The following is a 24044-nucleotide window of genomic DNA, read 5'->3' on the forward strand; positions in this document are numbered from 1 at the left end:
GACTGTGTGCCAAGTCTGAACCACCAGACGCTTTTGACTGGATCCTGAAATCTTTATATTTATTTATTATCGTTATTATTTTTTACTATTTTCTCTGAAATCTGGACCTTGACTATACTTTGACCAAGAAATTTGGACCTTGACAAAAATAATTGACTACCCCGTCTGGCCTTGGAATCTATGAATTTATGAAAAAAGGGTGTTGAAAAATTAGAGGGGGTGCAGAAAAGAGAGACACAAATTATTTGTGGGCTGGAGAAAATGCCTTTCAGTGAGAGACTTAAGGCACTCAATCTGTTTAGTTTATCAAAAAGAAGATTGAGAGGTGACTTGATTACAGAATATAAGTACCTTTATGGGGTGAGAAGTCTGAGCACTAAAAGGCTCTGTAATATATCAGAAAAAGGCACAACAGGACCCAAGGCTGGAAGCTGAAGCCAGACAAATTCAAATTAGAAATACAATACACATTTTTCACAGTGAGGGTGATTAACCATTGGAACACACTACCAAAGAAGGTGGTAGATCTCCATCTTTTGATGGCTTAAAGTACAGACTGAAAGTCTCTCTGAAGATATGATTTAGTCAAACCCAAGTTACTGGTGTTAATAAAGCAGTAACTGGGTGAAATTTAATGGCCTGTGACATACAGGAGGTCAGACTAGATGATTTGTTGGTCCTTTCTGGCCGTAAATTGTATGAATCTATGAAAGAAATTGAGAAGTAGAGTTGGCGTTGGGCCCTCCAATTATGGGGACATGGGCTATGTGGATAGTTCTGTTGTAATCCTCAGCAAAGCAGTAGTTCAACAACATTGCAGTTTAAACTGACATCATTATTTTTTGTAATTAAGCCACAGTGAGGTGCATGGAGCTTTTATGTCTGATGTCTTCCTTAGTTGGCAGACTGGCAGTATGTTAATTGATCGCCATTTTGTTGTACTGATTTTCTTTGTAACTATAAGAGCTATTATTTATGTATTTGAATGGTTGTATCCCCTAGAAGCCCCCATTAAAGATTTGGGGTCCCATTGCGTTAGGCACTGTACACCCTCAGATCACAAAAAGATGATCACTGCCTCAAAAAGCTTATGGTCTAGGTATCGGCTTACAATCCTAGAAACAGTGTTTGTGCATGAAAGATTTTAGCTTGTGCTGCCCAATATGCAGCGATGGGTGGAGTCTGCAGCAAATGCCACAGCTGTGGAATCCTGGAATACTTGGTCCCTGATTATAGGGCACGGGATAGTGCAGGGAACTGGAGTACTAGAATGCTTGCTGGAAATGAGTGAAGTGAGATATTCTAAGGAGTAGGAATTGAAACACTGAATTTTCTACTTGGTAACTCTCTCATAGACATTAGAGAAGGCAATGTCTGTTAGGTCACATTTATAGTCATCCTGGAAGGAGAGGAGAGGCTGTAAAGGATTATTTACAACCATTTTTCCTATACTTGTTCCAGTTCAATTTTAAATGTTGCTGTCAATTGGGCTTTCACCACTTCTTTGGGAGACTATTGCACTACAGATATATCTTACCAAAAGGCAGCGTTCCCTAATATACAGTCTAAGGGCTGGTCTATACTGGGGGGGGAATCGATCTAAGATATGCAACTTCAGCTACGAGAATAGCGTAGCTGAAGTCGACGCATCTTAGATCGACTTATCTCCTGTCCTCGCAGCGCGGGATCGACGGCCACGGCTCCCCCATCGACTCCGCTTCTGCCTCTCGCTCTGGTGGAGTTCTGGAGTCGATGGGGAGTGCGTTCGGGGATTGATTTATCACGTCTCGTCTAGACGCGATAAATCAATCCCCGATAGATCGATTACTATCTGGCGGGTAGTGAAGATGTACCCTTAATTTCATCCTATTACTCCGAGTGATACCACTACATATCACCCTAGTGGTTGTTCACACCTGTCAGCTGCTAGTAGCTGCCATCGTGTCCTGCCAGCACCTTGGATGCTGTTGCCTAGTCAAGCTGTATTGTGCTCTTTTACACTCTCTAGACCAGGGGTCGGCAACCTTTCAGAAGTGGGGTGCCGAGTCTTCATTTATTCACTCTAATTTAAGGTTTCACATGCCAGTAATACCTTTTAACGTTTTTAGAAGATCTTTCTATAAGTCTATAATATATAACTAAACTATTGTTTTATGTAAAGTAAATAAGGCTTTTAAAATGTTTAATAAACTTCATTTAAAATTAAATTAAAATGCAGAGCCTCCCGGACCGGTGGCCAGGACCCCGGGCAGTGTGAGTGCCACTGAAAATCAGCTCACGTGCCGCCTTCGGCACGCGTGCCATAGGTTGCCTACCCCTGCTCTAGACACTTGGTCATTTTTGTTCTTTTTAAAACTTCTCATTTGTCAAGCTCTTTACATTATTGAAGAGCCCAGGGTTGAGGGCTGCATTCCAGGTGGAGTCCCCTGGGGCAGGGAGGCATGGTACCTATCTATTGGGCTCCAGGAGGACTCCACTTGGAATACAGTACTCAACCTTGGGCTCTTCATATGCAGCCCAAAACTGAACTAGCTTTTTTACAGCCATATTGCATTGTAAACTGCCATCTCACTTGCTGGACTATTTCAGGCATTGCTGCTCTCCTCATTTCTTTCTCCCATTGCCTGTCCACATTTCAGATTAGTTTTCTGCAGCTGCACAGATTCAGCCTGAGTCTCATTTTGTCATTTCAGCCTTTTAGGTACTCTGTTGTTGAAGTTCTTGTAACAGGACTCTTGTGTCTGCAGTAAGAATGCAAAGAGAAGCACAATCATATTAAAACCAGGAGACGCGCAGTCTTGTGCCGTCCTTCATCTGTACTATGTGACAGGAGGAAACTGCTTGAGAAAAGGGGAGGAGGAGGAGAGAGACTGAGAAGGTGAGAGGATTGAATTGGAAGGGAGGAGAGTGAGAAACAAAGGACAGGACAAGCTGTAAAACAGAAGAAAGGTGAGATTGGAAAGGATGAAGGAGAGAGGCAGCACCCCATGGCAGTGCGGAGCACGCTGCTGCTGCCATCTGTCTGGAGGGGCCTACGGCACTGACAATGTGCTCAGCTCTGCACAAGACACAGTACGAACAGGCCTTCACCCCAGGAGCACAGAGAAGACCAGATGCACTAGGGCACCCTGAGGAGGATGTTAGATTAGGTGTTGCCTCCTTGTTGTCCTCTCCTCTCTGATAATATTGGGTTGAAAAGGCATTTTATCTAGTTGGTTTGTGGGGCTTTTGAAGGTATTGCAATGGGGAGAAGGGTGGGGCCTCATGTACTGGGATTAGGAGTTTGTTCCACATCTAAGGCCAGCATAGAAGAAGGTGCAGAGGTGGGGGTGGGAGAAGGAAAGTAATTAGGCAAAGCAGGGGATGGACAAGGTGGGGGGAGGGGCATAAGAATTTAAATGGAAAATGTCAGCCAGGATGGAACTAACCATTTTTCTTGGTGGAGCTGCTTTTCCTCTGTCCCGGGCACTATTTGTTTGGTACCCCCACTGTTTTAACGCCCAACAAGAACAAGGGGAGCCAACAGGAAGTTCAGAGAAGTAGGATATAGGCCAGTAACTAGCTTGGCCCACCCAACTTTGCTGTTCTGGCCATAATTTGTCCTTTCCAGATGCAGATAGCTGGGCCCACAATCTTGTCTCTCCTGGCCAGGCAGTTTCCAAGGGGATGGACGTGGAGCAGCAGAGCTGGGATGATTGACAGGCAACAGAAGGGCTCACAGTTCGGTTTCTCCTTGCTGGAAGGCAGCCACAGTTTGTGGATTGACAGGCAACAGGAGATTCTAAATACAAGATTTATTGTGTTGTATTTTTAAGCCATTTCCTTTTGCTGACTGCTGGGTTTGGGGAGTTGGGAATGTGGTGGAGGAGAGAGACATAGTTTCCAAAATGTTGTCATAACAGTGTTTGCAGCTCAAACAATGGTACAAGCTGGGACAGGTGAAGAAGTTCTCAGCTCTATACAAAGGTTTACTGCCCCCTCCCTCTCCTTTACCCAGTTGCAGCTCCCACAGTCAGTCTCCCATACCAGCCCTATTATCTGCACTCACTAGCCATCAGGGCTGGCTTTAGGCACCAGCGTCCCAAGCATGTGCTTGGGGCGGCACTTCTCAAGGGGCGGCACCTTTGCTTTGGCAGCGGCACTCCAGCTTTTTTTTTTTTTTTTTTTTTTTGCTTGGGATGGCAAAAAACCAAGAGCCAGCCCTGCTAGCCATGCCGACTCTGTCTTCTGAGCTGGTCTTCTGGGTAGTATAGTATGCTGGCTAGCTAGTCCGGAGATGTGGACTAAGGGTACGTCTATACTTATCTCCGGGTCCAGCGGTAAGCAATCGATCTTCTGGGATTGATTTACCGCGTCTTGTCTAGACACGATAAATCGATCCCGGAAGTGCTCGCCGTCGACGCCGGTACTCCTGCTGGGCGAGAGGAGTATGCGGAGTCGACGGGGGAACCTGCCTGCCGCATGTGGACCCGCAGTAAGTTCTAACTAAGATAGTTCGACTTCAGCTACGTGAATAATGTAGCTGGAGTTGCGTATCTTAGTTCGAAGTGGGGGGTTAGTGTGGACCAGCCCTAAGATGCTGGCTTTGCTGGTGTTCACCTGGACTGTTATGTTAAACACTTGCCTGCTACCTGCGGCTGGAGCAGGTGCTTTGTTAGCTGATCTGTACATCACTTGCGCATCGGACTCAGCAGCCATCAAAGAACTCATTGGTGCATACACCATGCTCTGTCAAGAGTGATCATGCCATTGAAATCATAATAAATAAGGGTAACAGTTTAATGTGTCCAAGAGTTGGGCTTGCATTTTTAAAATGAGATTCATCTTGGTGGTTGATTCCCTGGAGGGCTATAAGCTCTTTAGGGCTAGGACTGACTTTATGCTGTGTCTCGTACGGCACTGATCTCATGGTCTGATCCAAAGCCACTGAAGTCAATGGATTTTAGCATTCTTAAGGAAATGTTATCAAGCTCTCAGGTTCCCCTGTTCAGGGCCGGCTCCAGGCACCAGCCCTCCAAGCATGTGCTTGGGGTGGCACCTAGAGGGGGGGGCGGCGCTCACCCAGGGAGAGCGGAGCCCCGGCCGGGCTCACCGCCCTCCCCTGGCCGGGAAGAGCCGGGCCGCGGCCGGGCTCTCCACCCTCCTCCCGGCGCTGTGGCCGGCTGGGGAGAGCGGGGCCGCAGGCGGGCTCGCCACCCTCCCCCTGGCGCTCTGGCCGCCCGGGAAGAGCAGGGCTGCCCTCCCCCCGGCGCTCCAGCCGGTCGGGGAGAGTGGGGCCCCGGCCGGGCTCGCCGTCCTGCTCCTGACTCTTTTCTGTAGCCACATCTTCTCACTTTATAGGCTTATTCTGCTCCCCAGTGATCGTGTGTCCTGAAGTGGAAGCCTTGATGGAGACATCTCTGCCCCAAGGCTTTAAAGTTTCACCTTTGACTGCAGCTATAAAGTCCCTGTTGATCACAGTAGCCCAATCAGCATAAAGTGAGGATCACTGGTGTGATATGGTGTCATCATCAGTCTTGATTAGCATGTAGACCACAGCATGTTGGCCCTGATGTAGCTTCTACATGACCTTCACGGTCAGCCCAAGAGAGAATGCTGCAGTAATTTGGCCTGGATCTATCACCCACCCACTCAGCGTCTAATTTTATCAAACAGAATTACTCACCCACCCGCTCAACGTCTTGCTGACCCCAACCTTTTTCCTTACTACCCTCCAGCCTACTCTTATCAGGTTACTCTCTCTAATGACCAGAAAGTGCCAGGCCTGACTCCATCGCTTTGTCCTGTTGCACTGGTGCTTATTAGAATGGTCAAAGCTTGGAAACTCGCTGGTCTCTACCTTGGAGCTAGTTGCTGCCTTCATTCCAACCCCTTTGCTGCTGCAATAACTGTGACCAAACAGTTATTTATTTCTGTTTTGCTTCCTCCCTAGCGCCCTGGGATGCCATCAGGTGCTCGAATGCCCCATCAGGGGGCTCCAATGGGTCCCCCAGGCTCACCATATGTTGGAAGCCCCTCAGTGCGCCCTGGAATGCCCCAAACAGTGATGGAACCAACACGAAAACGCACAGCACCTCAGCAGGTACAACAACAGCAGGCGCAACAGCAGGTGCAACAGCAGCAGCAAGCAACTCAAACCCGAACCCGGAGGTGAGTGCACTGAAAGAGAAGAACCAGCCTCTTTTGCAATTGTGTGACAATCTTAAACATGTAGGCAACAAATCAATGGATTTATAGGAAAGGCTAGGTTTTAGTCATGGGTATTTTTAGTAAAAGTCAGGGACAGGTCACTGGCAGTAAACAAAAATTCACGGCCTGTGATCTGTCCATGACTTTTACTAAGAATACCTGTGACTAAAACTTGGGAGGCATGGGTGGCAGCGTGCAGCCTGGGACCCCCACTGGTGCTGGGGGGCAGAGGGGTTGGTGGGGCCGGTAGACTCCCTACCTGGCTCCGCGCCTCCCCATCCACAGCAGCAGCAGAGTTTGAGTGAGGGAGGGGGTAGGGGGGTGGAGCACGGGACAAGGGTGAGGCAGGCTCTGGGCGGCACTTACATGAGGGCTCCCCAGAAGTGGCGACATCCCCCCCCCCCATTCAGCTGCTAGGCAGAGGCATGGCCAGGCAGCTCTGCGGGCTGCCTCAGCCTGCAGGCACCGCCCCCGCAGTTCCCATTGGCCGTGGTTCCTGGTCAATGGCAGCTGCGAACCCAGCTCTGGGCGGAGGCAGGCACACAGAGCTGCCTGGGCGGAGGCAGGCACACAGCTGCCTGGCCATGCCTCCACCTAGCAGCTGAGCGAGGGGGATGTCGCGGCTTCTGGGGAGCCCCCCAGGTAAGTGCCTCCCAGAGCCTGCTTCACCCCATCCTATGCCCTAATCCCTTGCCCCCACCCACACCCAAACTCTGCTGGTGTGTGTGTGTGTGTGTGTGTGTGTGTGTGTGTGTGTGTGGCTCGAGACTGCCCCAGCAGCAGTTGGTGTGTCTGGCTCAGGGGCTGCCTGAGCTGTCCCTGAGCCACCGGCCGCTACGGAGGTCACGGAATCCAGGACTTCCGTGACCTCTTTGACAAACTTGCAGCCTTATTTATAGGTTATATGCTGCTTGGAGCAGGGACTGTGACAGTGCAAAATTCACTGAATAGTTTTTCATTTGTGAATTGTCTCTGACCAGACCTTGATTTCTATTAATTTTCTTATTTGGAGTTGTTATAATGTTTGGTGCATGTTTCAAGCTATCGGGTCGAGTTGTATTCAATCTATAGAGTGTTTGCTAACTACGTATTTTGACTTTTGTCTTCAACTTTTTGTTGTTTGTGGTGTATGATTGGTCACCTATTTTGCATAATAATACTTCTGCTCCCTGATTGGTTAACTGAATATTTTATAAACAGGAGCAGGCAAATCAGAGATTTTAGCTTGGTGGTGTGAACACTTATACCATGAGCACTAGTGCAAAATGCATTTGCATAAGTATTCATGAGTTTTTCATTGTCTACAAACATTCACTGGTGAAATTCAGTAATGAAATTTACAGAAAGTAACTAACTAGAGTTGGAGGGGGGCATTTTTGATGTGTATGTACTTTTCTGGCAGAATTTGCCCATCTTTAATCTCATACAACACTCAGTGCACTGTTGGCAATTAAATAATAGTTATAATTGCTATTTAAAAAGCATAAATGGTTAGAACTCATCAGATTCTGAATTTGCAAAGTGTGAGCCAATCCCTCAAGCCTAGATTTATGGTTGATGAATGCTTGAGGCACATTCACCTGCAGAAACTGCACATCTGTTGTGCAAACATTATGGGTACTTGCAGGCTCAGGCAGTGTAATAGTGGTGTCAGTACCTCTGGTTGCATGTAATACCTGCTTCTTTCGGTTCAGTGCACTGGGAGCTCCTGTGAGTCAGGGGTATTTGCACTGGAGCATCTAGCGAGCTTTAAGAATGTGTGCTGAGACTGTCCATGCATCTGGGATGCACCCTAGAAGGGCCCCAGCAGCAAGAATGTTAGTGGATTAAGAGTGAGTGGAGTTCCCAAGGATTGTCACATGGGAATTAGTCTGTTTCAAGTCCCCATTGCAGAAGAAAACACCTTCTGATCCTCAAATTTTCTTGCAGTTTGAAACCCTGTTGTAGTGAGTGAGCCCTGCTCACCTTCCAGGAGGCACCAAAAGGCTCCCTATGTTTCCTCGATCATATCTCCTCTCCATGGAGTTTATTGTATTCTTTACCCTGGTTTTCTTCCCCTCTCCTGTCCCCTTCTCAGAAGTTCCTCTGCTTTCCCCGCACTAACTCCCCTCCCATCTCTGGCAGGCTTTGGGGAGGGGGTAAATATCCTTGCCATGGGAGGCTCGGTTTAGGCAGAAAGGGGATAAATTCCCTTGTCTCTATCAGACTCTGGGGGAATGGATGTGGTGTAACTCTCTTTCAGTTTTACTGGGTGCTCCAGGTGCACGCTCCCATTTCCTTTAGACTCTGGCTCACCCAGTCACTGTTTCTCTCCTGCAATTATTGTGGCATCACCTCCTGTCATTTCTGGGGTGTTTGTTTTTCCTTCTCCAGCTGTTCCCTAGGTCTGGTGAGAGTCACTAGCCCCTCCCTCCATGGCCAGGCCAGAGGCACTAGCTCCTCCCTTGCCCCTCCCCTCACCCCTGCCCTCTCCCCCTCCCCCTAGGTCAGGTCAGAGTCCCAGCCCCTCCCCCATAAACTGCCATGGAATGTTTCGGCTCCAGCATTCCTCACTTCCTAAAGGGGCCACTGTCCCAAGAGGGCATCCTGCCCATGTGGCCAGCGGATGGGTGTGTAAAAACCCTGGGCCAAATCCAGAGCTGGGCCTGAGGGAGGGTCAGTTTACATTCCCACCCCCCCAAACAGTGCCTTGGGTCTGGCCCCAAGAAGAGCAGAGAAACTGGTGTCCCAGGCCCCACTCAGGAGGAAGGTGCACATCACTAGTGAGTGTGGGAAGGGCATGTACCACCTCTGGAAAAAGGTAAAAACATTGGTCCTGGGGAGACAGAAACTAAGGGGCCTCTCAGGAGAAATGGGAATGGGGGAGGAGGGGCAGGAGCAGCCCCAGGGCCTGGAGGGGGAGGGGTTCCTTCGTCCTCATTCGCCTCCCAGAGAGGACTGATTGATCCCCTGCTCCAGGGATGGAGGTGTCACTCCCCTGAGCAGAGGGGAGCCAAGTTTCTCCTCTCTCTGAACTGCTGGGGCTGCAAGGAAACAGCTTGATGGGCACCAACGGTGTGTGCAGTTTAAAGTCAAAATCCAGGGACACTGCCTTTGACTGATTCCTATTTCGTCAGCATGCCTTCTGCACACGCCCACCCACCCACCCACCCACACAGGTGCCCGATATAGAGAGGTAGGTGTGTGTGTGTATACACACACACACACACACACACACATATAATATACCTGTGTTTGGAATGTAGATGCATAATATATGTATGTGCACATATTGATATATACACACACAGGCGTGCACACACACACAGATATACATATCCACACATGCTTGTGTAAATCACATGTGAACATATGCATACTGTGTGTGCACAGTCTGTCTGTCTGTCTCTCTCTCTCTCTCTCTCACTCTCATACACACACACCCTCCCCCTCCCATGGGCATGCATGGACACACATTAGCATATCTGTTTGAACAGTCAATCAACAGACATATGCACTATCAAGTATGCACATATGTATATACACACAAATGTATGTGTATGTATACATATCTACATATGGCTACACACATTCCTACATATATGCTCTCGCACAGACGCTCACATTCATAATGTATGCATAGATCTCTCACACACACACACACTGCTGCCCCATACTATAGAGGACCCTGTGATCACAGAACTTGAAGACTTTTTCCCCAAGATGTGTGACAGAAAGCCCTGATTTTTTCTTAGTTATCCCCACCCCTCGAAGCGGCTGAGAGAGGAGGTCCTAAGTACTGGGTATGGGTGAGACCCTTTTGCCGATACATGCACAGCTGTGCACCAGCATGTGGAGATGTCAGGATAATTTAGCAGGTGGCCTCGTTACTCCTAGATCTGTCACCATGGTAACGTGTTTTTTTCTTTAAAAAATGTACAGTGCCAAGAGGAGGAAGATGGCTGACAAAATTCTCCCTCAGAGGGTGAGTCACTTTCATTTCCTATTCACTTCACAGTCCGCTCAGCACCTTTGTTTATTCAAATGGATTTTAACAAATACTTTCACTTTTTGTTTAAAGATATCTAATTAAAAAGTAAGTAGCCTGCTGGGTGAAAGTCTAGAGAGTGAGGCCAATGCTGGGGCTGGGAGTGTGGAGCAGAGCTCGGCCTGTGTCCTCCTTGTGCAAAGGGTGAGCCCTGCTGACACTGCTGCATGCAGGGAGGGCCACGGGGCTGAGCTGCAAAGGACACAATTAGGCACTTGTGCCCTCTGGATTTCGAAGGGGTTTTAAATCAATGTTTCTGTGGGTAGCCAAAAGCAGGTTCAGAGTTCAACACCTGCCTGCAGGAGATGGGCACCTCCTTACATTACAGTGGCCCAGCAGTTCTTTCAGCTCCTCATTTTCAACCGTATTCTCTTGCAAGTAAATTGGCTTAATCAATGTCAACAACAGGGCTAAAAGGGTCTAGATTGTCCAGAGAATTAACTCGTGTGTCCCTGAGAATTAGCTGCCTTTGTGTGGCCCTCTACATCTGACTAACTTCCTCCCCACTGCTTAAACTCTCTAACTTTCTTTCGCAAGTCCTTGAACAACTCCTCTCTGCTGGCATCCTCTTACTTTTAAGCTAGCATGCAAACCCCATAACAAGTGCCCTGACCTGAATTGCCCCACCTTCCCATGGAGCAAAACCCTCACATCACCTCAGTCCTGATTGTCCTCCCAATACCCCCCTGTTCACCCCTCCCCCAACAACCATCTGATCCCAAAAGACAAACTGTAGCCTTCACGACAAGCAACTTTATATCAATCACTTGATACTAGCCTCTCTTCTACTGCCATTCCTCACTCCAGATGCCAATGCCCCTTTGATCGGCACTCAGATACCTTCCACAACTCATCAGTCAGCCTCCCTTCCCTTTGCTAGCATTTATTCCCAGCTTCCAAGCTCTTCCTTTATCCCCCATAAGTACATGGGCCCAACCATTCCAACACATTAATCCTCTCTTGGCCCCTGTGAGATGCAGGTGTCTTGTCCCACAACTGTGAACCCTTTCTCTGCAGCCTCCCTCTCTGAAAGACCCAGGCCTAATCTTCTAGTCCTTAGAACATACCCAGTTTCCAGGTGTTGCTGCTTAATTGCAATTAAACCCCGGAACTTCATGATACTCACATTCTCCTAAATTTTTCATTTTAGAGCTGTATCTCTGCTCCACAGGGAGCCTGTCCTTTCCCAGAATGGGAGTTCAGGCTCTATATTCTTTCAGTTTTATGTCTCTTTCGCACACTGGTCCCCTGTGGGCCCCACCCATCTTAGACTGATATATCATAAAGCCAGAAGGGACCATTGTAGTTATCTAGTCCTGGCCATAGAATTTTCCTGAATTAATTCCCATTTGAACTACAACAGATCTTTTAGAAATAACATCCAACCTTGATTTAAAGATGTCCAGTGGGAGAAAATCCACCACACCCCTTAGTAAATTGTTCCAGTGGTTAATTACCCTCACTGTTTAAAAACTTTGTTTTATTTCTAGTCTGAATTTGTGTGGCTTCAATTTCCAGCCTTTTGCTCTTGTTATACCTTTTGTCTGCTAAACTGAAGAGCCTTTCATTATCAAATGTCTGTTTCCTATGTAGGTACTTGTAGACTGTGATCAAGTCACCCCTTCACCTTCTCTTCCATAAACTAAACAGATTGAGCTCCTTGAATCTTTCACTATAAGGCAGGTTTTCCAATCCTTTCATCATTCTAATGGCTCTTCTCTGAACCCACTCCAATTTATCAACATCTTCCTGGACTGCAGAACTGGACACAGTATTCTAGAAGCAATTGCACCACTGCCAAATACAAAGATCTTTGAGAGAGACCCTTCTACCTTATGTAGTGAGAATAGAAGTTATTCCCATGTTTGTTAAAGGCTGCAGTTTTCCCCGCTTCCCAAAACAAAAGCGCATAGCTCCCGCAAATGGAACTGACTCCACTGGCAGCAAAAGACATGTCTTTATTCAATTACTGGTAATTCAGTGATGTTTAAGGCATTTTCTACACTAGGGAATTTTGCCCAAAAGCTGCACTGGTGGTAGTACCAAAGGGAGCCTTAGTGTATACAAAGTGTGGCTTTCACTTTTTTTTAATCACTGTCCGCTAAATCACTGATCTAGTGATAAAAGCCCTGGAAGTTGTCAGAGTCTCATCTACAGTAGGTTTTCCACGAGTGCAGTTGGGCTGGTGATAGCACCAACGGGGTGTAATCTCAAACTAACTGTGTCATTTTTATCTTTCCCAGATGTCCTCTCTCCTCCTCCCCCCTATAACTCCTTGCTGTGGTGAATAGGATAAGTGTCACCTCTTCCATTAACTGGAAAATCTCTAGCTGTGGTTATTGGGAACATGCACAATTCATGCTTCCAAGTCTCATGAGAGCTTTCTATCCAATCAGTGTCTGGATATAGACCCCGCCCACCCAGACCACACTCCCCCATGTGACCTATAGTATGTGATAAATATTTTTCAGTCATTCCGCAGCCTTTTTGTTGCCTTTCTCCTAGTGCTTCCTGGAGGTTGAGGGAAAGTCTCAAAACAAATTGTACTCCCTCTTAAAAACTATCTTGTTTTCTGAGTAAGGAGTGGGGAAAAGTAGTGAGAATGAGTGGTTTCCTCAGTGTAGGCTGCTGGTTCCAGCAGTGGCCTTGGCAGAGAGGCTGGAGAATGGGCAAACAGATCACACCCACCTGGACACATACATGCTCTGATTAAGCCTGCACTGCAGCCAGTCACTGCTGGAACTTGGTGCTGCTCTTTGCTGAGAGCCAGCACAGCTGCTACCATTGTTAGCTGCTTGAGTTGTGTTTCATTTTGCATATATTTAATTGTACACAGCCAGCTCAGCCTAGTGTGACACACAGGCAGACATGTTGCAAAATTACAGGGCTGAGAGTTTAGTGGGTTATATTCACCAACATTAACTTCAAATCTGTTCCTTCCTCTTCCCCCTCTCTTTCCCTCACATCACCTCCACCTCATGGTCTTTTTCAAACCTTATACCAATCCCACTTGCTCCCATGCCCACCTTGTCTTCTCCTGTTCTCTCTGAATGCCAGTTCCATCTCAAAAAAGATCACAGCCATCCATCACCGCTTCATCCTCTGTTCCCTGTGGTCTCTTGGCTCTCAAGACCTGAATCCCCCATCTGACAACAGCCTCTGTAGCCTCTCTCTTATGGTGGCCACTTCTCTCAAAGTCCCTTTCTTGAATTGTCCCAAAAGGAACATGGTGGGTGTCATGCTCCCCTCCTCTGTCTCCAGCCCTTCATGCCTTCTCCCCTGAGGAGCACTCATCTGACTCATCTGTCTTCTCCCCTTCCCCGCCCACCCAGCTCCTCCCACATCCACCTTCTCTGACTCTGATTCCTGTCTCTCCACCTTCTTGTCATCACAGTTTGCCACATCCATCCATGTTGACTTCATATTCCATATTGACAACCCATCAGATACATTAGGCACCTGTCTCCTCTCTTTTACCTTGACTTGCTCACCATAATCACCACTCACTTGACTTGCTCTTCACCAAGCACAGCCTTCTGATCTCTTTATCACAGAGTTTGTCCTCTACATCCACTGGCTCATCTCTTTCAATATCGTCATCTCCCCACTCCTTCTGGGACTTCTAGTCCCATCAGTGTCAATGACTTTTTTCTCCTTCCCTTGCTCTACTGACTTCAATCCATGATTCCCTCCAGTTTGCACTAGCCACCACTCTTGACTTGGTTGCCTCACTCATACGCCACAAGATGTGTCCTGGCAACCCCTATCCCTGGCTCTTCCCCATCATCTACTTCCTCAGCTCCTGCTGCCATATTGGGTCCCATGGATCATGCTGACTTCCTCTGCTACACAATTGTTCTCTCCTCCTTCAGATCTACTATCTTCCTGGCCAAACTCTCCTTCTCCATACTGATGGACTGTCATACTCTCAATCCTTTTTGCCACTTTTAACTCCCTCTTAAAGCCCTTCTCCTTGCTGTCCATGCAGAATCTTGCCAATTTCTGCAAAGAAAAAAATCAACAAAACCTCCGTCTATTTAGTTTAACTAAGAGAAGGTTAAGACTTGACTTTATCACAGTCTATAATTTCTAAATGAGGAGAAGATTTTTGATAATAGAGTGCTCTCTGATCCAAGGGACAAAAACAGAATGAGAGCCACTGGATGGAAGCTAAAGCTAGACAGATTCAGACTAAAAATAAGACACATGTTTTTTATCAGTGAGAACTACTATGGAAAAACTGACCTGTGGATAAGGTGGATTCTCAGTTATTTGGAATCTGAAAATCATACCTGGGCATCTCTTTCTGACAGACGCACTCTAGCTCAACTGGAAGTGATGGACTGGGTAAAGGAATCACTGGATGAGATTATCAGGCCTGTGTTATGCACGAGGTCAGGTGAAATAATCATAATGGTTCCTACAGGCCCTTCTGAATCTGTGAATCCCGATGTGACCTCTCCCCTCCCCATCACACTCTCTTCTTCCCCCTCTTGCCTGTCAGACTCTGAGACTATTTCCCTGCTCTCCTCCTCTAACCCCTCCACCTCCCTCAGTAACCCCCATTCCCTCCCATTTCTTGACTTTTCTCATCCTGCCCTCACCTCCCACTTTGTTCAGGTTCCTCTCCTCAAAGTACAAATACAGTAGAACATCAGAGTTATGACCACCTTGGGAATGGTGACTATGTTCATAACTCTGAACAAAATATTATGGGTTGTCCTTTCAAAAGTTTACAACTGAACATTGACTTAATACAACTTTGAAACTTTACTATGCAGAAGAAAATTGCTGCTTTTAACCATCTTAATTTAAATGAAACAAGCACAGAAACAGTTTCCTTACCTTGTCAAATCTTTTTTTAAACGTTCCCTTTATTTTTTTAGTAGTTTATGTTTAACACAGTACTGTACTGTATTTGCTTTTTTTTTTCTTTGCTGCTTGCCTGATTGTGAACTTCTGTTTCCAAATGAGTTGCATGGTTGACTGGTCAGTTTTTATCTCTGGTGTTTATAACTCTGAGGTTCTACTGTATGCATTGGTCTCGCTAAGGTCTCTGACTTCTTTCTGATCACATTTCATACTCCTCCTTCTTGACCAATCAGCTACTTTGACAATACAGTCAATCCTCTTCTTCTCAAAATCATGTCATCCCCTGGCTTTCATGACTGTTCTCTCATGGTTCTCCTCCTGCCTTTCAGATCACTCCTTCAATGTCTTGTTGAGTAGGTCCTCTTCCTCATCTCTCCCCCTTTCGATGGGCATTCCTTAGGGCTCTGTCCTGGGCCTCTCTTTTTCTCTCTGTACATCATCTTTTTGGGGGCGTCTTTCCATAAGCATAACTTTAAGTACCAACTCCTCCAATTACATCATCAAAACTCATCTCTTCTGTAATGCCTGTAGCAACTGCAACCTGAAAACAAGCTGTGATCACTGCTATTGATTCCCTAAGAACTGTGCTCATCCTCTCATATTTGTTATCCCCTCTGCCTCAGCCCACTTGTCACTTGCTTGTCTTATTAAGCCTTGTCTTTTAGGTTACAACTGTTTGGGGCAGAGACCATCATTCATTTATTATATGTTTCTAGAACCCCACCTGGTTTCTACTGAGTACTGCATTATAAATGTTAAGTAGTAATAGTAGTAGTAATTAATAATAAATACGGCTATGAGGGAACAATGGTGGCAGCACAAGAGACTTATTTTACTTACTAGCTGTGCTAAAGCAATCATTCTGATAAAACATTTGAGCCCAGTAAGCCAGAGGAGCCACTGAATAAGGCCAGATGATCTCAGACAAGTATATCTACAATCTGTGTTCATTAGGAAGCAGGTGCATCTCATTTCTATTCCCTTGTCCAGTCGCTGTGAAAAACTGATTTCTGTTCAGCCTCTGGAAGTGCTGCAGCTATGGCGCTTACTCACATCATGCCAGACTTTATCACTTCTGTTGGATTCCAATGTAGTCCCATTGTTGCTAGTGTCACAGTTGTCTCTCACTTCTGTTGTTGGTTTTGTGGTGGCTCAATTAACTTTTGTTGCTACTATTGCTTTAACACATTTCTCCAACCCTTCTCATACTGCACGGTCTACAGCTGGTGCTGACATTCTCAAACCCTGTCTCTCTCCATGACGAGTCAGTAATATGAGTCAGAGCCCTCACAGTGAATCAGTGCCAAAGTCAGGCCAGGAATCTTGACTTCCCGTACTGAGCACATTGCTTCTCAAAGACAAGTGGATTGAGAAATAATTCACATTCAAAGTGGGGAGAAGAAAATGCAGCCTTCCTTGGAGCTGACTGTATTCTATGGCTGATGAATTTTAACTTGGTCTAGGCCCTGGACTCCCAAGTGAGTCATGGATATGTACTACAGAGATGGCTTGGCTCATTGGTGCTGTGCTGTCAGTGAAGAAACGTGCTTCATTGAAAAGGACCTACAGGATAGCCCTCATTAGTCCTTCTGTCAAGAGCCACTAATGATTAATGATCTAGTACTCTTCCTGTGGTCCTGCTTTATAGACCTATGATCTAGAGCCTGCTTTTACTTAATTATTATAAACATAAACAAAATCATAAACAGGATAGATTTTTTTTTTTTTTTTAGCCGGTACTAAGATTCTGGGTAAGGTATTGCTGAGATTTGCCCATGTTAGGACGAATTACTCATGGCTGATTGATTACTCTGACTGAGTGGTGGACTCTTGTATAACTCCTGTATGCAATATCACATTGCCTTTCACAGGATCAAGGCTTGTCTGAATGGTATTGATCAGTGATCATGAGTGCCCACCATGTATTGCATTTAGCATGTTTATGGGACTTTCTATTTGGAACATTTCTGGGATGTGTCAAGCACAGAGCACTCTTTGAAGTAGTGTCGATTACGCATGCCTACTCCCTTGCTTATTAGAATATAGAAACGAAGGGTATCTAAGGAGCATTGAACCCAAGTACGCTTCCATTCCATTTGATCACTGCAGTAGTATCTGATGAAGTGGGTTTTTTACCCACGAAAGTTTATGCCCAGATAAATCTGTTAGTCTTTAAGGTGCCATTGTTTTTGTGGATACAGACTAACACGGCTACCCCCTGATACTTGCAGTAGTATTGAATATACTGACCTAGTTGCAATTTGCCATTCAGGGCTGCTGGTTTCAGTCAGTTCAATGGCTGACAAGAAGTTGGACTTCAAGTGCTGTGCCTCTTGTAATGCAAAAATGCTGGCCTTTTGAACAATATGTGCACTGTCTGAAATGTCTAAGACAGGTTCATTTGCTCACAAGTGGTAGGTGTGAACCAGCTTCCTACTGAGGCTTGCTAGAATTGGGGGTCTTGGCTCTGTCTATTCCTTTTTGAAGAGAGATTAAAAATCAACTAATCTTATTCTGAGGAACAGGCTGAATGTATGCCCAGTAGATCCTCAATGCCCTCAGTGTAGAAACCCAAGAGGAAATAAAAGAATGGAACCAATATTTGTTTGGTTCTGAATTACTCTCAGAAGTTTGAGGTCAGTTGACCCATTGAGTTCAAGCCCTCCGACATCTCTGGAGAAGAAGCAGAGGGGAAGGGATCCGTGATTCCAATTTCTTTCCTTCCTCTCACTCTGAGGAAGACTGGCATCACAAATCCTGTAGTGAGTTGGTGCCAAGAGTCTCCCTAGATATGAGGAATCTTGATGGCTGGGAAGTTTTATTCAGCACCAAACCCTTCAGACTGAATGAATGTTGGGCTCTGGAGCATAGTTTTAGCATTAGTGAGCCAGTTGGTATGCTTTAGCACCAGATCATGTGGAAGCATTAAGTGGGTCAGAACTCTTGCCATGGAAAAGCTAGCTTTAAATAAATAAATAATTAATGGAGATATCCCATCTCCTAGAACTGGAAGGGACCTTGAAACGTCATCGAGTCCAGCCCCCTGTCTTCACTAGCAGGACCAAGTACTGATTTTGCCCCAGATCCCCAAGTGGCCCCTCAAGGATTGAACTCACAACCCTGGGTTTAGCAAGCCAATGCTCAAACCACTGAGCTATCCCTCCCCCCTATTTCCTCTATGTTTCCTTTCCTTCCTCTGCTGTATCTAAACAGCCTTTTATGTATTTATTCCTCCTGAGTCTTCTGCACCAAGAGAGTTAAACTAGGATACAAACTCCCAGTTTGGTGATCCCACAGTGGCGGCCCCATTGCCATCAGGGATCTATCTAGGTACTTGTATAGCTCCCAACAATCCCAGTTCCCTCAGCCTCTCCTCATAAGTCATGTGCTCCAGACCCCTAATCATTTTTGTTGCCCTCCGCTGGACTCTTTCCAATTTTTCCACATCCTTCTTGTAGTGTGGGGCCCAAAACTGGACACAGTATTCCAGATGAGACCTCACCAATGTCGAATAAAGGGGAACGATCACGTTCCTCGATCTGCTGGCAATGCCCCTACTTATACAGCCCAGAATGCCGTTAGCCTTCTTGGCAACAAGGGCACACTGTTGACTCATATCCAGCTTCTTGTCCACTGAGACCCCTAGGTCCTTTTCTGCAGAACTGCTACCTAGCCATTCGGTCCCTAGTCTGTAGCAGTGCATGGGATTCTTCCGTTCTAAGTGCAGGACTCTGCACTTGTCCTTGTTGAACCGCATCAGGTTTTTTTTGGCCCAATCCTCTAATTTGTCTAGGTCCCTCTGTATCCGATCCCTACCCTCTAGTGTATCTACCACGCCTCCTAGTTTAGTGTCCTCTACAAACTTGCTGAGAGTGCAGTCCACACCATCCTCCAGATCATTAATAAAGATATTAAACAAAACCGGCCCCAGGACCGATCCTTGGGGCACTCCGCTTGAAACCGGCTGCCAACTAGACATGGAGCCATTGATCACTACCTGTTGAGCCCAACGATCTAGCCAGCTTTCTATCCACCTTACAGTCCATTCATCCAGCCCATACTTCTTTAACTTGGCGGCAAGAATACTGTGGGAGACCATATCAAAAGCTTTGCTAAAGTCAAGGAATAACACATCCACTGCTCTCCCCTTATCCACAGAGCCAGTTATCTCATCATAGAAGGCAATTAGGTTAGTCAGGCACGACTTCCCCTTGGTGAATCCATACTGACTGTTCCTGATCACTTTCTTCTCCTCTGAGTGTTTCAGAATTGATTCCTTGAGGACCTGCTCCATGATTTTTCCAGGGACTGAGGTGAGGCTGACTGGCCTGTAGTTCCCCAGATCCTCCTCCTTCCCTTTTTTAAAGATGGGCACTACATTAGCCTTTTTCCAGTCATCTGGGACCTCCCCTGATCGCCATGAGTTTTCAAAAATAATGGCTAATGGCTCTGCAATCTCATCCGCCAACTCCTTTAGCACCCTGGGATGCAGCGCATCCGGCCCCATGGACTTGTGCATGTCCAGTTTTTCTAAATAGTCCCAAATCACTTCTTTCTCCACAGAGGGCTGGTCACCTTCTCCCCATATTGTGCTGCCCAGTGCAGCAGTCTGGGAGCTGACCTTGTTCATGAAGACAGAGGCAAAAAAATCATTGAGTACATTAGCTTTTTCCACATCCTCGGTCACTAGGTTGCCTCCCTCATTCAGTAAGGGGCTCACACTTTCCTTGACTTTCTTCTTGTTGCTAACATACCTGAAGAAACCCTTCTTGTTACTCTTAACATCTCTTGCTAGCTGCAACTCCAAGTGTGATTTGGCCTTCCTGATTTCACTCCTGCATGCCTGAGCAATATTTTTATACTCCTCCCTGGTCATTTGTCCAATCTTCCACTTCTTGTAAGCTTCTTTTTTGCGTTTAAGATCAGCAAGGATTTCACTGTTTAGCCAAGCTGGTCGCCTGCCATATTTACTATTCTTTTTACACATCGGGGTGGTTTGTTCCTGCAACCGCAATAAGGATTCTTTAAAATACAGCCAGCTCTCCTGGGCCCCTTTGCCCTTCATGTTATTCTCCCAGGGGATCCTGCCCATCTGTTCCCTGAGGGAGTCAAAGTCTGCTTTTCTGAAATCCAGGGTCCGTATTCTGCTGCTCTCCTTTCTTCCTTGTGTCAGGATCCTGAACTCGACCATCTCATGGTCACTGCCTCCCAGGTTCCCATCCACTTTTGCTTCCCCTACTAATTCTTCCCTGTTTGTGAGCAGCAGGTCAAGAAAAGCTCTGCCCCTAGTTGGTTCCTCCAGCACTTGCACCAGGAAATTGTCCCCTACACTTTCCAAAAACTTCCTGGATTGTCTGTGCACCGCTGTATTGCTCTCCCAGCAGATATCAGGATGATTAAAGTCTCCCATGAGAACCAGGGCCTGCGATCTAGCAACTTCTGCTAGTTGCCAGAAGAAAGCCTCGTCCACCTCATCCCCCTGGTCTGGTGGTCTATAGCAGACTCCAACCACGACATCACCCTTGTTGCTCACACTTCTCAACTTTATCCAGAGACTCTCCGTTTTTTCTGCAGTTTCATACCGGAGCTCTGAGCAGTCATACTGCTCTCTTACATACAACACAACTCCCACACCTTTTCTTCCCTGCCTGTTCTTCCTGAACAGTTTATATCCATCCATGACAGTACTCCAGTCATGTGAGTTATCCCATCAAGTCTCTGTTATTCCAATCGCATCATAGTTCCCTGACTGTGCCAGGACTTCCAGTTCTCCTTGCTTGTTTCCCAGGCTTCCTGCATTTGTGTATAGGCACTTATGATAACCCATCTATCGTCCCTCTTTCTCAGCATGAGACAGGAGTCCTCCCCTCTTGCGCTCTCCTGCTTGTGCTTCCTCCCAGGATCCCATTTCCCCACTTACCTCAGGGCTTTGGTCTCCTTCCCCCGGTGAACCTAGTTTAAAGCCCTCCTCACTAGGTTAGCCAGCCTGCTTGCGAAGATGCTCTTCCCTCTCTTCGTTAGGTGGAGCCCGTCTCTGCCTAGCACTCCTCCTTGTTGGAACACCATCCCATGGTCGAAGAATCCAAAGCCTTCTCTCCAACACCACCTGCGTAGCCATTCGTTGACTTCCACGATTCGACAGTCTCTACCCAGGCCTTTTCCTTGCACAGGGAGGATGGACGAGAACACCACTTGCGCCTCAAACTCCTTTATCCTTCTTCCCAGAGCCACGTAGTCTGCAGTGATCCGCTCGAGGTCATTCTTGGCAGTATCATTGGTGCCCACGTGGAGAAGCAGGAAGGGGTAGCGATCCGAGGGCTTGATGAGTCTTGGCAGTCTCTCCGTCACATCGTTTATCCTAGCTCCTGGCAAGCAGCAGACCTCTCGGTTTTCCTGGTCGGGGCGGCAGATAGATGACTCAGTCCCCCTGAGGAGGGAGTCCCTGACCGCCACCACCCTCCTCCTCCTCTTGGGAGTAGTGGTCGTGGAACCCCCATCCATGATACCAGATGCAGTGTGAGGCTCATTCTGAGTGGTCTCTGATCTGGAACAATCCATGAGCATCTGGCTTTCAGGTAGCAGTTTTCTCCAGCCCCACTGGGTAGCTGAATGCCTCCCTGTGCTTTTGTTGCTTGTACACCATGGTAATGTTGACCTTGGTGACAACCACCATCACAGTGTCACAAAGGAATAAGACACCTAGGACTTATCAGCCTCTTGGGCCTGACCTCTGTGATACCAGCCCATGTGCCCTCTGAGAAGGAGCCTTCGTAGGCTGCATCTTTCCCATCTTCAGATGAAGAATCACTGAATTCAGAGGAGACTGATGAGTCAAATAAAGATGATGACATAGTGACATCCACATAATCTTTGCCTTTTGACCATTTTAAGAACTTCTAGGTCCTGATCTGCAGAATTACAGGCTTTTGAGAATGACATCTTCACGACTTGCTCCAGGGACAAGGTGGGCCATATCAATTAACAAAATGGTCTCTCTGAGCCAGCAGAGGATTTCTGGCTTACTCCAGTAATTGTGCAGATGTTGCCAAGACTTAACAAGTTCCATCACAGCTCCAGAAGCATTGTGGTATCTGCAGTCACAGAAGGAGCCTTGTAGAGCTTCAAAATAGGTACTCCAGACCAGATATGAGGAAGAGGGAACTCCTTGGCTGCAAGGCATACTCCTAGGCTACCATTCAGATAAAGCTAGCTAGTTATCAACTGTTGTCTTGCCTGGTATGGGTTCTGTCCCTTGAACATGATCGCATCTTTGCTTGAACACCTTCCAGAGCAGTTCATGAAGAAAGCCAAAGTAATTTGAGAGTGCGCAAGAGTTAAATCACTCACTCAGTGAGTGGTGGATATGACTTCTCATTCACAGCGGGATGTGTTCACTTTGAGAGAATGTCTGGCTGAAGAGCTCCAGTCCGCTACTTAATGTCAAGGCTAATGTCAAAGATCTTCCAGTTGAAGGATTGAATCTTTTTAGTTCACAAATTGATAATACTTTGCAAAAGCTCAGTTTTGGGGTTTCTCTCAATCAGCTTTCCAGCAAAGATCGTCTTCATTGTGTTATTGAAAGGAGTCTGGTTAGAATCATACAGAACCTCAGTAATGCCGCTTCCAGAGATCACTTCAGAGAAATCTTTCTCAAAGAGATGAAGAAGACATCACAAATAGATGCTCCCTCAGCCCTCTTATTGATAGTGTTACTACTTCAACACTGACACAATAATTTAAATTTTTTTTTTTTAACAAGATGCTGAAGAATCTTATTGCGGCATCTGTGGCAAACCTTTTAATTTCTCAATCCCAGTCCATGTATCCAGTCCATCTTTTGTCTTGTTTTCTGGTCTGGAGGAGAATAACTTCAGTCACACAGAAAAGGTGCACCATCCAATTATACTTGTACTTAAGGCTGAGAGTTTGTCACCGAAGTCACGGATTCCATAATTTTCCAGGACCTCCATGACTTCTGCAGCAGCTGGCCTGGCAGACCCTGGGCCAGCCACACTGGCTGCTGCTAGGGCAGTCTCGGTTCACCACGCCCCTCTCTGCCAGCAGCAGCAGGAGTTTGGGTATGGGAGGGAGCTCAGGGCTGGGGGTTGGGGTGTGGGAGGGGTGAGGGCTCTGGGAGGTGCTTACCTCGGGGGGGCTCCCCGGAAGCGGTGACATGTCCCTTGGCTCCTAGGCGGAGGTGAAGCCAGGAGTCTCTGCGTGCTGCCTCTGCCTGCAGGCACTGCCCTTGCAGCTCCCATTGGCCGTGGTTCCCGGCCAGTGGGAGTTGTGGAGCCGGTGCTTGGGGCAGAGGCATTGCACATAGCTGCCCGACCATGCCTCTGCCTAGGAGCTGAGGGAGGGGGGATGTCGCTGTTTCCAGGGAGGCACGGTACCAGGTAGGGAGCCTGCCAGCCCTGCCAACACCACCTGCCCCCAGCACCAGCAGAGTTCATGGCCCGCCCCCCCCAGCAACCTTGGTACGCCTGGGCTGCCCCCTCCCCAAGATTTAGTCAGGGGTATATAGTACATGTCATGGACAGGTCACGGGCTGTGTATTTTTGTTTACTGCCCATGACCTGTCCATGACTTTTACTAAAAATACCCAATACTAAAATGTAGCTTTAATTATACTCCATGCTACTTCCCAAATCTCCCTCATAAGAGAGTACTGAGAGATGAAGTGGTCTCCCTTCTCCAAAATAGAACTGTTTAAATGATGTTTCAGTAATGCCATGGAAAAGGGTTTTGTTCCCAATATTTCCTCATTAAAAAAAAGTTAAAGGTGTCCTTCATTCCACACAAGGTTTAAGAAAACACAACAAATATATCCCAAGGTTCACATTCTATATAGTGACCTTGACCCCCTTCAGCTAGCATGGTGATGGGTATGGAATAAAGTTCTGCATAGTCTCTGTAATTCCTTCTTATTGTTGCCACAGGACTTGTCCAGCTTTCT

At 46.9% G+C, this 24044-nt stretch overlaps 1 protein-coding gene across 11 annotated transcripts in view; it reads left to right on the forward strand.

Moving 5' to 3' along the window:
• Positions 1–24044, forward strand: part of SMARCD3 (SWI/SNF related, matrix associated, actin dependent regulator of chromatin, subfamily d, member 3) — a 223189-nt gene that overhangs the window by 79628 nt on the left and 119517 nt on the right. For 7 of the 11 annotated variants that reach the window (XM_054017007.1, XM_054017008.1, XM_054017011.1 and 4 more), the window contains 2 exons: positions 5933–6150; positions 10111–10153. In XM_054017007.1, the coding sequence (XP_053872982.1) occupies positions 5942–6150; positions 10111–10153 (252 nt within the window). In that variant the 5' untranslated portion in view covers positions 5933–5941. Of the gene's footprint in view, positions 1–3005; positions 3150–5932; positions 6151–10110; positions 10154–24044 lie in introns of those variants that run through there. The other 4 variants (XM_054017005.1, XM_054017006.1, XM_054017013.1 and 1 more) reach the window with 3 other exon arrangements.

This window comes from Malaclemys terrapin, chromosome 2 (genome assembly GCF_027887155.1).
Source record: "Malaclemys terrapin pileata isolate rMalTer1 chromosome 2, rMalTer1.hap1, whole genome shotgun sequence".
In the NCBI taxonomy this organism is placed as follows: Eukaryota; Metazoa; Chordata; order Testudines; family Emydidae; genus Malaclemys; species Malaclemys terrapin.